This window comes from Onychomys torridus, chromosome 7 (genome assembly GCF_903995425.1).
Source record: "Onychomys torridus chromosome 7, mOncTor1.1, whole genome shotgun sequence".
NCBI lineage: Eukaryota > Metazoa > Chordata > Mammalia > Rodentia > Cricetidae > Onychomys > Onychomys torridus.
The window spans coordinates 26,919,847-26,935,425 of record NC_050449.1 but is presented as its reverse complement, the minus strand read 5'-3'; the positions used below and the strand labels follow the sequence as shown (position 1 = coordinate 26,935,425).

The window sequence follows — 15,579 nt, the reverse complement described above, 5'->3', positions numbered from 1 at the left end:
TTTTAAAGAGATAACATACTACTGAAGTACTGAGGAGGTTAGTATGCACAGTTCTGGGACACTACAGATAATAAAATGTCATTTAGATGAGAATAATTTGGATATTCTTTCCTAGTTTATCTCAACCATGTTACTGGTAACTATGGTTATCAATGTTACTGTTTTTTAAATAATTTTAATTTGCTGAATTAAATAAGAAAAAAGAAAATGTCAGAGTTTTACCGAAGTCTCTGGATATTGGAGGCAACTCCAGAGAGACGATATATGCCATCCACAATGCCATATCTCTCGATGAATGCTGTGCAGCTTTGAAGTACCTGGGGCACTAAAGAATTTTAAAGACAGATTATTGTGGTTATTCGGTGTAACCAAAGTGACACCCAAATCATCTTAGTTTTCATAAGCAAAATTTCATAAACTGAAGAGCAAATTAATTAGTCTATTATAAAAAAGAAGAGAATCTGTTTATTAAATCTCATACCTAAACCACACTAAGCATGGCTCTGTTTATACATGGTTCAGAGAGTCTCCAACCACAGACTCCTTTAGATTAAGTGTTTAACCCCCACACAACTACAGACTAAATAAACAGACAGCGGTTCACTCAAATACTACCCACAGCAAATGATTTTACAAAGGTAAGCACTTGTCCCAACACCGTAATTACTGTAACACTCCTAATTATGTTTCTTTTACCTTTCAGTCAATGTGAAAGGATAGCTACTTCAGGCATATGGACTGAACAAAAGTTTGAAACTTATGTGATAAACTTCTATAACCATTTAAATTTTTACAATGGCTAAGAATTAGCATTCTTTATTTTGTAATGCAAATTAATCAGCACACAGACTTAACTGGTCATTCAATAGTGTCAGTTAAAATCTCTGACAAGTAATAATTTAGGGGGCATTTCTGTAAAGAAATACTATACTAAGGGAAAAACACCCCGTGGTAAATGAAGCAGGTCAGATGTGCAAATAAGACAAGCTGAGTTACTGAATTTCACTTACTGTACATTACTGTCTTTTTTTTTCTTTCTTTTTTTAAACTGTAATGGTACCCTGCTTTTCCTCTGGCTAGAGTCATGCAATCCATCTTTCAAATTCTATCAGCTATCATATTTTACATCTAAAATCTGAAAGCCCTTGTGATTAAAAATCAAAAAGCAGTGGCAAATAGCATTGAGCACTTTGTATATCAAGGACTAGTCCTTACAGTGTAGACACTTCAAAACATTCTATCTCTTCCTCTCTCCCTCCCTCCTTCCTTCCTTTGTGTGTTCTCCAACATGTGCATGCACAAATACACCATGAGACGTATATGGAAGACACATGTCAACAGAGGGAACTAGTTCTTTCTTTCCATCATGTGGATCCCAGGGATCAAACTTGGGTTATCAGGCTTTATGGCAAGTGTCTTTACCTGATAAGCCACCTCATCAATCCTACAATGCATACTTGTTTAATTCTCAAAGAAATGTACGGTTGGCAGAGTTCTCTTATTACCACATGTTACAGAGGGGAACTACATCTTCAGACACCAGGTTCTCACAGAGGCAAGGAGGGCTGTGACGGAAGTTAAATTCTATGCAAGTAGTGTAAGCACAGAGTCCACACTTCAAATGACTGCAATATACTGCCGGGTGCATCAGGCTCTTTGTAATTTATACTCTCCACCTTGTTTCCTGTGTTCTACAATCCTCTCCCTAACCAGTCTCACCATAAAAAGAACTCTATGCTCTTGTTCAGCGGTTCAGTGGTCACTCTTAAGCTTCACTGAATATCCATAAGGCAAGGAAGCTGCAGCACTCTGCCTGTGTGGTCAGATCAGCATCATTTCCAAGTGCCTCCTGATTGTACACCCTTATCCCTTTATAACGGTAAACTCTTCAAAGTGAAAAACCAAAACAAGCTTCCTCCATCATTGGCCTTCAGCATTCAGAGGAACCATCCTGACATGGGTACAACATCAGCAAGTGACTACCTTGCTCATGTTCCCAGAGCCACTTATTTAATAGGGAGAAGACTTTGGTTTCATACAGGGCTACATTCATTTTCAGCTGTGTAGTTCTACCTCTAAAACACTCAGGAACTTTAGTAACAAAAAAGAGATGTTTAGGTAGCAGGGAGGAAAACATGGAAAACTGTTGAAGATTTTTATGGGTTTCTTAGAAAGAATCAATTTGGTGTGCTAAATACAAAGTCATCTTCCTATATTGTTTATCAATAACCTCAGTGTCTTCACTCAGTTTCTAGAAGTGGAGTAAAATTAGTGTGTGTGTGTGTGTGTGTGTGTGTGTGTGTGTGTGTGTACATTCTTATTGTTTTGTTACTACATATGACAGACTGGCTCATCTACAAGCTCCAGGGACTTCCTGTAACGACCTGCCCTCTCTGTGGCAGCACTTAGGTTCCAGATACTCATGCCACTCCTCTGACTTTTAGGTGGGTCCTGGCTCCTCACACCTGTGTGTTCCCTTGCCGAGCCCCGCCCCTGCCCTTAGCCCCTTGTTCTTCATTAAAGAAGCTTTCCATAGGGCTGAGGATGTGGCTCAGTGCTTAAAGTGCTTACTACACAAGCATGAGGATCAACCTTCACCCCAACTGCATAACATTGGGGTGCAATGGTCCACATCTGTGATCCTAACACTAGAGAGGAGGAGATAGGGAACCTGGGACTTAATAGCTGGCCAGTCTAGCCTAATCAGTGAGGCCCAGTGAAAGACTGTTTCAAAAAATAAGGTAAAGACAAATGAGAAATACATCCAATACCAACCTCTGGCCAAAGCATTTACACGTAAGCACACAGCTCCTTATCAAGCATGCTAGGTCACCTGTGTACATAAGGATTGGCCTTGGAAGAAATCCTTTCAGGAGAGGACTTTGTTTCTTTATTTATTAGGTTCTCTCCAGTCATACATTATTTTATTTTTATTAAAAATAAGCTACCAAAAAGCATAGTAATTTTCACTAGACATATATCATGTGATAGTAAGTTAATACATGCTCATATTCTTCCAAATAAGTAGAAAGACTTTACCAGCTACCCCCCCCCCCAACCAATCTCTAACAAACCAGCCAACTCCACACAAAACAATGACCTAGTTGATACATAGCTATAGAAACCTTCAAAGCGATTCCTCTAAGATGGGATCACTTCAAGAACTATCCACAAATATTCTTAATACAATTCTGGTTTACTTAACTCTTTCAGCTTTTGGCATAATCTTACAAAAAGAGAATAAAGAAATACTTAAATTAGAATTCAGGAAGTTTAGAGTCACTGCTGAAAGAAGTAGGATAAAGACTCCAACAAAAACTCATCCTTGGTTTTACTGGACATGTTGGTTTCAGATCTGTTCTCTTTGTTCACTCACTCTCGCACTGACCAATCCATATTTATTAATTCTATTTCGTATATGGGCACCATGTAGGCCTTGTAGACGAGGATGAAAACCACAGCTGATCTTCAGGGAGATGGCTTTGGGACACTGTCACAACAGTACGGTGCACTCAGAACAAGCACCATGATTTCCAGTTAGGAAAATACACTGACTCGAAGAACTAAATTCAGGAGTGATCTCATCTGGTTTTTTCTCCTACTATGCTCTAGTCAGAAGAGCCTCATATATGTATAATGGTTTAAAATAAGGGCCTTTGCTAAAGAAGACAAGTAACCTCAAACACAGTGATGTGTGGAATTTCCTCTCTCCAGATTTTAAAATACTTTTCATGTATTTTTTTCTTCTTTTTCACAGGGTCTCATGTAGTCAAGGCTGGCTTAGAATTCAATTCCTTTTATAGTCAAGGATGACTCTGAACTTTTTGCTTTCTTCCTGCTTTTGCCTCCCAAGGGTTGGGACTACAAGTGTGCACCACCACGTTGACTCATGAAGTACTAGGGATGAAACCCAGGACTCTGTGCCTACTGGGCAAGCCTCCACCAACTGGGCTACATACCCAGCCCTAATACTTCTGTTTTATATTAAATATAATTTACCTACAAAGTTTTCACTATTCTTATTAGCAATTTCCTTTCAAACTTTTCAGGAAATTGCATTTTAAATATGTACAAGAAATAAAAGAAGCCTTCATGGGGAAAAAAAAAAATCTTAGATACCTGAAAAACTTCATTCCACCTGACCAGGTTTTATAATCAGAGAATTTATAAATACTATAGTGAAAACTTCTATTTGTCAAAACAAAATGTTATGTTGGAAGCTGTCTTCCACTAGTCATGAAGGGAGGGAAAGAGGGATCCACTAACTATGGAGGGAGGGAGGGAGGGAGGGAGGGAGGGAGGGAGGGAGGGAGGGAGGGAGGGAGGGAAAACACTTCAAGGGTTCCACTGAAACCATCTGAGTTGATGCTGGAAGCTCAGGCATGCTGGAAAACAGCCTGGTGAAGGCTGGCTCTTATTAGTGATCCCACCCAAGCAAGGATGTACAATGGTAAGAGACACAAGAAAATAACCTGACTCTAGGGTTAAGGATGTTCAAGTGAGGGATAAAAATAGAATACCTGCACAAAAAATACTGTTGGCAGATTTTTAAAGAGCCAGTCCTATAAATATTTGTAATCTTTAGTGAGCTCACATTTTGTAGAACTATGAGAGTTTAAGCTCTGTCCAACTATCCCGAGTCAACCCTGGCACTAGGGACAAGAAAATAAAGAATAAACAGAAAACTGGCTTGTCAGGCTACTACATGATTTCTTACAGCACCGTGCAAGAGAAACTGGTTGGGTTTGTGATTTGCTCCAACAGGGAGGTGCTGAAAAGTAGAAAGTGTAACAGGATTATCTCTGTAAATCTGATCACTCACTGTGAATACAATTCAGAGAATGAGTCGCTTAGCAAAGTATTACTCAGATACGAGCTTCTCAGACAAAAATGTGTGACAATTGTACATGTTTAGGGTAAAGACCCTAAAGTCTTGATTTGTTTAATAACAGGGACACATGCTCAGACAACCATCCTTAGATTTCGCTGTGCCAACATCAATGTGTATTCACACACACCTGATGATTGTTACTTTATACTCAGGTTGTATGATCTTGCCCACTGTTCCAAGGGCACAAACCTGGACAGCACATTACTGTTCTGAATACAGTGGTTAATCATAGCCCGATGAGTAAATATTTGTATCTGTAAACATATCCAAACATGACAATTGTAGAAAAAAGAACAGTACACCTGTTGAGTGCACTTAGAAATGGAACCTTCAGGACTAATATATGTACTGGAAGAGTCAGTATATGTGCTGGTGTATGTGCTGGGCCCAGGACAGTGCTATGCATCTCTACCTAGAAAACTGTTGTACAGGCTACACTAAACTCACACAAATACTTTTCTTTAATAAATTAATCCTAGCTACTATAACTTTTTATTTCATAAGTTTATTTTTTTATGTTTTGACTCTTTTCTAATCACAGCTAAAACCGAAATGTATTATAGTTTTCTCCCTTAATCTCCTAATTTTTTTTCTAATGATTTCACTTTTTCGATGTTCTTTTTTAGAAGTAAAGACATAAACACGTTACGTTAGCCCAGTCTAACTCAGGGTCAGGGTCTTCGGTACCATAGTCTCCACTTCCCCATCTTGTCTTACTGGGGGCCCACAATGCTTTCTGGGGTCACTCTGAGGCCCTGCCACAGCTGCTCCTGGAGAGCTGTCCCTCTCCAGGTACCCACAGGGGGCAACGTGGCTTACCAACAGGAGGGCCGCAAACTGAGCATGCTGAGGTCTTTGAAAGCTGCTGCCATAGCCGCATCGTGAGTTTGGGGCTCTTTTCCTCCCACAGAGTCCTTTCCTCTTGCTGCTTCTTCATCTGTGCACCCCTGATCCAGTTCCAGTTACTCCACGCCCATCCACTCCTCAAGAACATCCCTGTGACTGAGTACTGCCCTCACCCACACCTAGGGTTAAGGCGTTTGCCAGCTCCACCTCAGCAATGCTGATTTTCCCAACCTTCCTACCCTTGGCAAATCTTGTAAAGCATAAGGACTCCTCTTGCTCATTTTCTAGATGCCATTAGAACATGCTTTGGTGATGCCCCAGCTAGGTTCTGGCAGTAAAGAGTGTTTCAATTTGACCACAACTCCATGCGTCTGAGCACAAGTCAGCAAATGAACTCTTGGTCATCTCCCAGCCCCCAGACTGTCAACTTCGGTTAGTCTCCTTGTCCCTAATAATGCAGTGTTCTGTTGAAAATGTATTCTCTCTCTCCCCTCTCCCCACACTTTACTTTGTTCATATTCTCTCCACTTCCCTTCTCTCACCAAACCTCTTCTTCTTCACCATTCCTTGACTACTTTCATATGCTCAGGAAACAGAGCGTGTGTGTGTGTGTGTGTGTATGTGTGTGTGTGTGTGTGTGTCCCACTGTACTTAACTAGGATTGTCTACATGAGCATGGATGGTAGTACTTAATTTGAGTAATGGTAACTTGCCAGTGTATATACCACTAAGGACTATGACACTCCCTCTCTGGTGACTGCCTATAGCTCCCCAGGGAGGGATGGGGTCTGATGAGATCCTTCTCCATCGAGACAGCGTGCTCATGATATCTTGCATAAATAGTCACCGCTGTTGTGAGTCCATGGGTGCAATAGCCATGACATGCCCAGAGGGGACTGTGTCACAGCACTGCTGATCCTCTGGCTCTCGCATTCTTTCTGCATCCTCCCTGAGCCTTGGAGGAGGTGGTGCAGACTTCCTACTTAAAACTGAGCATCCAAGAGTCATTTATTTCCAGTACTTGGATCAGCTTTGAGTCTCTAATAAAGCAGAACTCTAACAGCCACCAACACTTCTTTCTTCGCCATCAGAGCTCTGTGAGAACGGTTGTCCTGAGAGGAGGGATAACACCACTGACTGGTCTTCTACATGCAGAGTTCTTAATCACTTCCAACACTGTGTCTAGGGAAGCAACGTGGTCTTTTCCTGACAACACTAATGGTGGCTTTTATACACTTAGGGGCCACAGTGAAAAACATAAATGAGGTTAAATGAAATAGAAGAGAAAATGATCCAGTCAAGAGACACAGTAAATGCAAGATGTGTGTTAGGTTACTGCTATCACAGCACACCATATTGTTCCACAGTAACTTTTAAATACAAGTATTGTGCTCTAAAATAACAAGTAATGCATAATGTGTAAAACTGTCACAATGAAACATTTTCTATAATGAAAATGTACTTATTTTAAACATTATCATTCATTGTCCTTATCAGGACTTATGTACATAGCCAGGTCTGCTAGGTCACATCTATAACCCCAGCAGCATTCAGGAGCAAAGGCAGGGGGATCTTCACGGCCATCCTGTACTACATAAGGAGTGGCTTATGCATAAGACTACAGATGCAGCCTGGGCTACATAGAAAGACTCTGACTTGAATAATAAAAAAGTTAGGTATGTCATTATAATCTTATAGTTTATGTTTTATATAATGACCAGCGCCAATGTGACAGAAATACAGAGTGCTGTGCTAGCTTGGACTTTCTGTTGACTAAATCAGGCCCTGCCAACTCCAGCCTGTACTGAGGTTTTGGGAGTCTACAATCTCACCAGGTGACAGGAATTTTTTAGCTACACTATATACACTACAGTCTTACAGGACTGCTGTCATACATACATACATATACATACATACACACACACACATATATATCCTATCACTTCCCAATACAGCATTATGTGCACACAACTATAGTTTATAGTTGCCATTTGTTTATAAAGTCTAAATAAAAGCAGAGTGAATGTAAGGAAAAATAATTATATATAAACATAGGTACATCTTTTTATTTTATATGTATTGTATTTATCATCTTCTCTCACAGTTATGTATATAAATTTGAATATTTTTCTTCGTGATTGTTCTAGTTGTTTTATAATTTAAAGTATACATTTAATTCTTTTAGACTTTAAAATAGTCTATGTGTGTATAAAATATACATTCATGGTATAACTATAGATATACACTGAGCAAACAATCTAGATAAAGTCTCAAATCTTTAAAAAAATCTACACATTTATTAAATGAAATACAAATAATCTAGATACTAAAAAATATTTCTGTTCTAATTAAAATTTCAGCCAACAAAACTTCAAACTCCTTTGCTTCCCTCCAACCATTCATCCAACCACTAAGTGATTCACCCAGAATTTAAGGAGTAAGGAATGTATATTTTAGGTACAAAACCTAGGAGGCTGGTTTGAGTATTTTACAGTCTCAAAAACAACACCGGTCACTGGAAACAAGTGTTTGAGAACATGAACAGGGAGGCTGACAGAAGTTACCTGGACGGATGTAACAAAGCCCCCAGGGTAACAGTGTCCTTTGTACGCTGCCAGCTATCTCCAGCTATCACCCCATCAGAACACTTCTGCGAAGTCCTTCCTAAGTTCTCCCACCCGGAATGGAGGTGAGCTGCCAGGTGCTGAGCTGAACCATGGCACACACCAGTCACCACATCTGCCCAGTGACTGGTGACAGCAAACCAATACAAACATGTCAGGCACTAAGGCCATCAGCTCATAAAGTTTAATATTACCTTCAAATCCAGAATTCAGAAGGTGCTCCCCCAGGTCACAACCAAACACTCTCTCTTTCAAGATTCCCCGCTGCTTCAGCTTCTGCTTTGTTGGGCGAGACTTCATGAATGTTCGTAAGAAAGTAATGAGCTTGCCGTGCTTTTTAGACACTAAAAGAACAAAAAGGAAACCGTGAATATCTTAGCTGTGGCCAGGGGTGACATTTCGGTTAGCACGAAAAGAAACCAACCTTGACCGTCTACCTTCCAGATAACCTATTATAAACACACTTTATAACTGCAGCCAGCTGTCTGACTGTTGATGCACTTTGTTCTCCCTAGCCTGGGGTCCTATCTGATGGACTGGACTCTGTGACCTTTAAATCAAGCCCGCCTGGCAAACAAGCCAGCATGTCAGAGCATGCAAGAAGGAACTGAGTGTGGATTCAGTGTCTTGCTTGGGAAATCTTCATAGTTAGAAAGGCTTGAAGGAGTATAAAGGTAGGTTCCATCCAGTCAGTTCTTTCTTTTTCAGTATTGGAGAGTGAGCCCAGGCCCAGGCATGCCCATCAAGCACTCTGCCTTTACACTTTTTACACTGAGATGCTAAGTTGGTAAGTTGTGTGGACAGCTTTGAACTTGGTCTGTAACACAGGCAGGCCTCGAACTTAAGATCTTTTTGCCTTAATTTCCCAATTAGTTATGACAGGCCTGCATTAACAAGACTGACTACAATATTTTTCTTAATGGTGAGAAATTTCCACAGCATTTTTAAGTCATGGGATACAACTGGAGGAAGAAACTGACTTCCTTCTTCTTTTACCAAGAGGAACACCCTATGATGGCATAAAGCATGATGATCAACCTAATGGCAATAAAAATACCACATTACCTAAATACATCAACTTAACTTCTTTGAAGATCAAAGCAAGCAAGAAGGAAATTAGTATCCGGAGAACATGTTTCCATCGGTTAATACATCAGAAAGACAACAGTCAAAGCACTGAAAACCAACAAGTCCCTGGAATAGTGGTGTTGGCTAAGAAATGCAGCCTTCAGGGAGAGCTACTCTTAAAGACAACACAGACAAACAAATGCCACAGGCTCAGAGATCAGGGTGGATGGAAGCCTCTTTCCCAAGGCCTTACTCCCCTACTCTGTACACGATTGCTGGAGTCTCATTCATCCTACTAGATTCTTCAGCAAATCCAAGTCGTTACCTTCAGAACAGATGAAGACTACTGAGGGAGCTCTGTGCCTCCACAGCAACTGAGCGCCCGGATGGAGCACTCTAGACCTGATCAGACACTGCTCATCCATTTGTGTCTTCTCATGGGGAACACTATTTGCAGATGGAAGCATCTTTCCCACAGACTGCAAGTGTCCTAGCTAAGCTTTCTTGAGACAGACTTCCTTTGCTACAACGCCCAGGAAAAGCCCTGGGCGAACTGGAGCAAACAGTCAACTCCATATTGCACAGGTAGTCATCAAAGGTTTAAAATTTACTTAAAGGCAGTCATGATGCACACACCTTTTATTCCAGCACTCAGGAGGCAGAGGTAGGTGGATCAATGACTTTGAGGCCAGCATTGTCTATACAGAGTTCCAGACCAGCCAGTGCTACACAGTGAGCCTTGACTCAAAACAAAATTTTTTTCTTTTTATTTAGAATCATCAATATAATTGTGGTGTTTCCTTAAATGTGCTAAACCTGCAAAAATTAAAAACTTCTCTATCTGAAGTTCTTTGCTGCAAAATTAAATGCCATGCTCTTAATTTTCCTAGTATGTGGTCAGACATTTATAGTATATTGGTTAACTTTAGAGCCTGTGACACAAACTAAATAATAGGCTGGTGTGTATTTATTTCCCCCTAGCTGCTAGTAATTTTATTAATTAATTTACACTTACTATTGTGTGTACATGTTTGTACAAATTACATTTAATTGTGTATATGCGCATGTACAAAGCATGTGGAAGACAGAAGACAACTTTCGGGAGTCAGTTCTCTCCTTGTTGAGGCAGATATTTCTTATTGTTGCTGTCATAATTTATACTCCAGGCTAGATAGTCCATGAGGTTCCAAGTGATTCTCCAGTCTCTGTCTATAGGAATACTGGATTCCAGATTCCAGACATGCACCACAACATCTGGCTTCTTAAAAATGTTTTACATAAACTGAGTTAACAGGCTTGTGAGGCAAGTGCTTTTACAATGAGCCATATGGTCAACTTTTATCTTCAATTTTAGATGAGGACACCGAGGCACAAAGATGGTAAGTCAACACGCTAGGGTTAAATAATTAGAATTCAAAACTAGTCCATTTGCTAACACCCGAGCTCTTAGCTAAGGTACGACTACCTAAGTGAAGAGAGCAGGGAATGGCGATGTTTTCAGTGGCGAATAAGGAAACAGGTAGGCCAAAGTAAACACGACGCGGGAGCAGAGGAACTCTAGGAGACGACAGGACAGTCAGGGAAAACTGTTCCAGGAGTATGTGTCAGAGCCAGAAGGTGTGAGAGCTAGTGGGGCAGCAAGTATTCAATGTGGTTACAATGACAGGCCACAACAGAGTATGGGTTTATGCCGTGGGAACACACTTACTGACTACCTTACACAATCTGAAACAAGTGATTACTTAAAAAACAAAACAAACAAACCAAACCAAACCAAAACAAAACAAAACAAAAAACCCTACCCAGTATGTATATGAGAAAGCCAAAAATGCACCAAGAAGGAGTTGGTTGAATAAGTCATTTTACATTCACACATAATTATTGATGTACATTGCCTTGCTCCTTTGGCTGTTTTTTGTTTGTTTTTTGTTTGTTTGTTTGTTGTTCTTTTGGAGACAAGGTGTCACTATGTAGCCCTGGTTGGCCTAAAACTTCCTGTGAAAACCAGGCTAGCCTTGAACTCAGAGATTCATCTACCTTCGCCTCCCAAGTGCTGGGATTATAGGCATGCATTACCACACCCAGCCATGTTTTAAATTTTTTAAAGCCTATCAACTGATACAGTATAATCTCTAAGATAAACTGAGTTTGAAAAGTAAGCTATAGAAATTTATCATACAAAAACAATGAGGAATGCATGTATCTCTCACAAACACTAACAAATTCACACACATACGCATGAATATATATATAAAGAAACTTTTAAGATTTATTTTTTAAAGTAGATCTCTTTTTTTAAAGATTTATTTATTTTATGTGTATGTGTATGTGTATATGCCTGTACGCATGCCTGGTGTGATGGATCCCCTGGAACTGGATCCATCTGGACAGTTGTGAGCTGTCATGTGGGTGCTGGGAATTGAACAAGGTCCTCTAGAGGAACAGCCAGAGTGCTCTTTAACCTCTGAGCCATCTCTGCAGCCCACTAAGATTTATTTTTATTATTCATATTTGTATGTATTCAAATGAACTCCTCAGTACCAGAAAGGGTCAAATATTCTTTTTTTCCATATTACTTAGAAACATCATACCTAGAATTATCAATGGGAATTAATTACAATAGAAATCACAACTAATTGGTAATAATGAGATAAATGTACAATTATGATCCTATAACCAAACTTGCAATACAATAAACCCCATTATTCAGAGAATACCCAGTGTTCAACTGGTCTTTCCAGGGCAGTAAGGTGGTTTTAACTGTGCTTCTAGGTTGCTAACATGGCTTTCTTTCCTGGGTAGGGTGATGAGTGTGCACATTTATTTTTTTCTAAAACAGTGACACAAGGCCTAACCGATTAAAGCTGCAATTAAAATGAAGACAGTAGAGACCGTCACTAGCAGTTCTAGGCTCCACCTGTACTTGAGGGTGCAGAGAAGCTGCCTGTGTGCACACCCTCCTTGCTCCTGTCACCTTTCCAGAACCATTACATATCACAACATGACATCCAGTCCTCGGAGTGGGGGCTGGAAGGATGACTACATCCCAGCCTAAGACCTAAAATAATAGACATTCATGGTAATAAAGACCAATCAATCACACGGGATTAGAAATTAGTTAAACAAAATAAAAATGTTCAAATTAATTGTACTCTAGCAACAATTCCAAATTGTTCATTCATATTAGTTTTCTCACTTAAACCTTCTTCCCCATTTCTCACATACTAATATGGTCAAAAAGAACTCACTTTGGACATAAGAAATGTCTCCCTCCCTGTCCAATGTTGTCAGTATACTCCCTTGAAAGGCAAAAACAAAGTACTCTCAATTCTATTCTACACTTCTGCTGAGGACTGCAAAGATTGGCTGTAGATGGTTAAGTGCTGACAAACCCATTCCTATGGAGCAACATAGCAATGCTGTGGAAAGGGAGGCTGGAAGGGTCAAGGTCCACAAAACATGCTAGATTAGAGACAATCGAACAATAAAATGTGTAAGAAGTAGAGTATAAAATGATACCACTAAAGCAAATCACATTCTATACCCAAATTTCCTATTCCAGAATAAAACGAAACATGGGTCACAATACTAAATTCTTCCATGTTATTTAGCCAGGACAGATTTTCTATCTGCAATCTTTTTATAAGCTAGGCAAACCTACCAGACTGGTCTTCCTGGTAGTTACACGTTTTAGCAGTATGACTTAGTCTTGCCAACGTAAATCTTTATGACACCAATTACCAGTTTATGGGGAGATACTAAAGACAGCCACTTCTGTAGAGCATGGTGAACCCTGATATGGAGGCTGGACACTGAGGTCTTTAATTACATGACAATTGCCAAACAGTCTCAAAGTAGACTTGAGTTCTCACAATTTACTGGAGTTTTCTAAATCAGTTCTCACATACCTTTTGGACTAACTTAGTATAACACAAGGCTTGGCTTAGTTTCTGAGGGTGTAAAAGAAGCTGGTTTCGATCTAGAGAATGCCCCAGCATTAGGTTTATTTGAACATTCATCATTTATAACATCTGTAACAAACTCACAACACCAAGCAGGTAACATTTTGGGTAAAAACACCACGTGGAGATTTCCCTGCAAACTGAAGATATAATAAATTTGTGAGTCTATATAAAGCTTGTAATTCTTGAAATTCAGTAGTATTTTACACATTGTACTGGAAAGCCTACCTATGCTTTGTTCTCAAACATAGATTAGATAACCATCTGGTAGAAATTCAACAATGGGAATACAAGCATGGGCAACTACTACACGATAGTTATGCTGTAGTAGAACAACCTCTTTCAACTTAGCATCCTAAGTCTTGACTGTGTCCTTTGACTGTTTTCCCATTACATAAATATAAAAAGATTTTAATTTTTATTCAAAATTCTTTGTTTGATTTTATTAAATACAGCACTATTTATATACACCATGGAACACATAGTAAGGGTTTTGATCTAGATCACTACTAAGCTGCCTTAATGGGCTAATACAAAATTCTGTTTTTTAAAAGAAAACATAAAAGGTAAATTTAAGGCCTGCCTTAGTCTGTGATCAACCTACCAGGGCCACATTGTTAAAGAATACTGACTCTCCCTCTTCCATCACTTATCAAATGCCAATGGCGCCTCAGCCAGGCGTGGATTTCAAACTCACCCTGCTCCCCACTGTGCTCTAGAGTAGTCTTTTGTCTGGCCTGAGCTTTTGAAGATCGTGTGTCTGCTGTTATAAGTGCTGTAAGTTCCTATGTGCAACTACCTACTGTGTCCAGAAAACAGTTTCCTTGGAGTTACCCACCAACTTTGGCTCTTACACACTTCCCACTCCCTTTCTATGACCCTCAGCTTTATGGGGAGGAATGTGACATTTGTGTCCCACTTGGGAGTGTTCTGTAATTGAAGTATGTGGTGTTTTCAGCAATTCTGTCTTATCATCAAGTGCTGGAAGGCAGCCAAGGGTATTGCCAATAGCTTGTAATGCTTAGTGTGGGATCTATGGGACCCCTTTGGCTAACAACCCAAGGAAAAGTAACCCTTCCTGGAACTGGGGGTTTTATTTGCTAGCATGTGGAGTCAAGTCTGGGTATTGTTCCCATATTGTATGACAACTCTATTAAAGCTCTTTTAGTTGGGTAATATGAACTGGAACCAATGGGGAGGAGGAGGAGTGGAAGGAGGGGACAATTCCTACTTCTTCCCTACCCTCCAACTCCTCTTCCTGCTCCACCATTGCACATCAGATTTCTGCACATCAGATATTTACATTATGATTCATAACAGCAAAATTACAGTTATGAAGTAGCAATGAAGATAATTTTAAGGTTGAGGGACCACCACAACATGAAGAACTGTATTAAAAAGAGGGACTGTATTAAAGGGCTGCAGCATTAGGTAGGTTGAGGACCACTGAGTTAAACAAAGTATCCAATTTCACATATCCATCATCTAGGTTTTTTAAGCTTAGCATTTTGCCCTATTACTTGCCCACATTCATTTTTTTTTACCCATTTTAAACTAGGGAATAAAGCGCTATAGACTGTTGAAGCAGTAGACTCTCCTTAAATCCTATTTTCTCGACACAGAAAACGTTCAGACTTAGTATGTTCCATCCTCACCTGCGCTTTGTACTGAAACTACATGTGTATGTCATCACAAACAATTCAGATGAGCATGTTGTGGTTTAGAATTTTAGGAATGAAATCATGACATCACACTTTACATCGTTATATAGTTTGAGATTTATTCCTGGCACTTGTGGTTTAGTATATTAATTTTTCACTGTATTAATCTTCCCTTTTTAAGTATATGCAATCATTTCTACCTGCAGTGTGCTACTGGCAGCTAGAGTTTTTCTTATTTTAATCAATGATGCACTAAGTAACAACTTAGTAAGTGCCTCTGTGACACGGTCCTCTGGCAGCCATGCTCAGAATCATTGGACACCAGAGTACTCTGCTGTCCGGCCTCACTGAAGTTCACCAATGAAACCTAAAATAAAAGTCTGAAAGCCTCCTACTTAAACTTTACCAAAGCTGTCCCTAGAATGGCAGTCCCTAGATAATTTACTAATACCATACTCCCACAGAATGTATCAGAGCCCATCCTTCACACCTATGTCCTATTTTGTTTATTTCTTTTATCCACCTCA

The 15,579-nt window shown here is 39.8% G+C and overlaps 1 protein-coding gene across 1 annotated transcript in view; it reads right to left on the bottom strand.

Moving 5' to 3' along the window:
• Arhgap32 (Rho GTPase activating protein 32) overlaps positions 1-15,579 on the bottom strand; it is a 227,941-nt gene that overhangs the window by 12,252 nt on the left and 200,110 nt on the right. Inside the window, exons 12-13 of the mRNA XM_036192477.1 lie at positions 8,556-8,705; positions 223-325 (exon numbers count right to left, since the gene is read on the bottom strand). Of these exons, the coding sequence (XP_036048370.1) occupies positions 223-325; positions 8,556-8,705 (253 nt within the window). The remainder of the gene's footprint in view (positions 1-222; positions 326-8,555; positions 8,706-15,579) is intronic.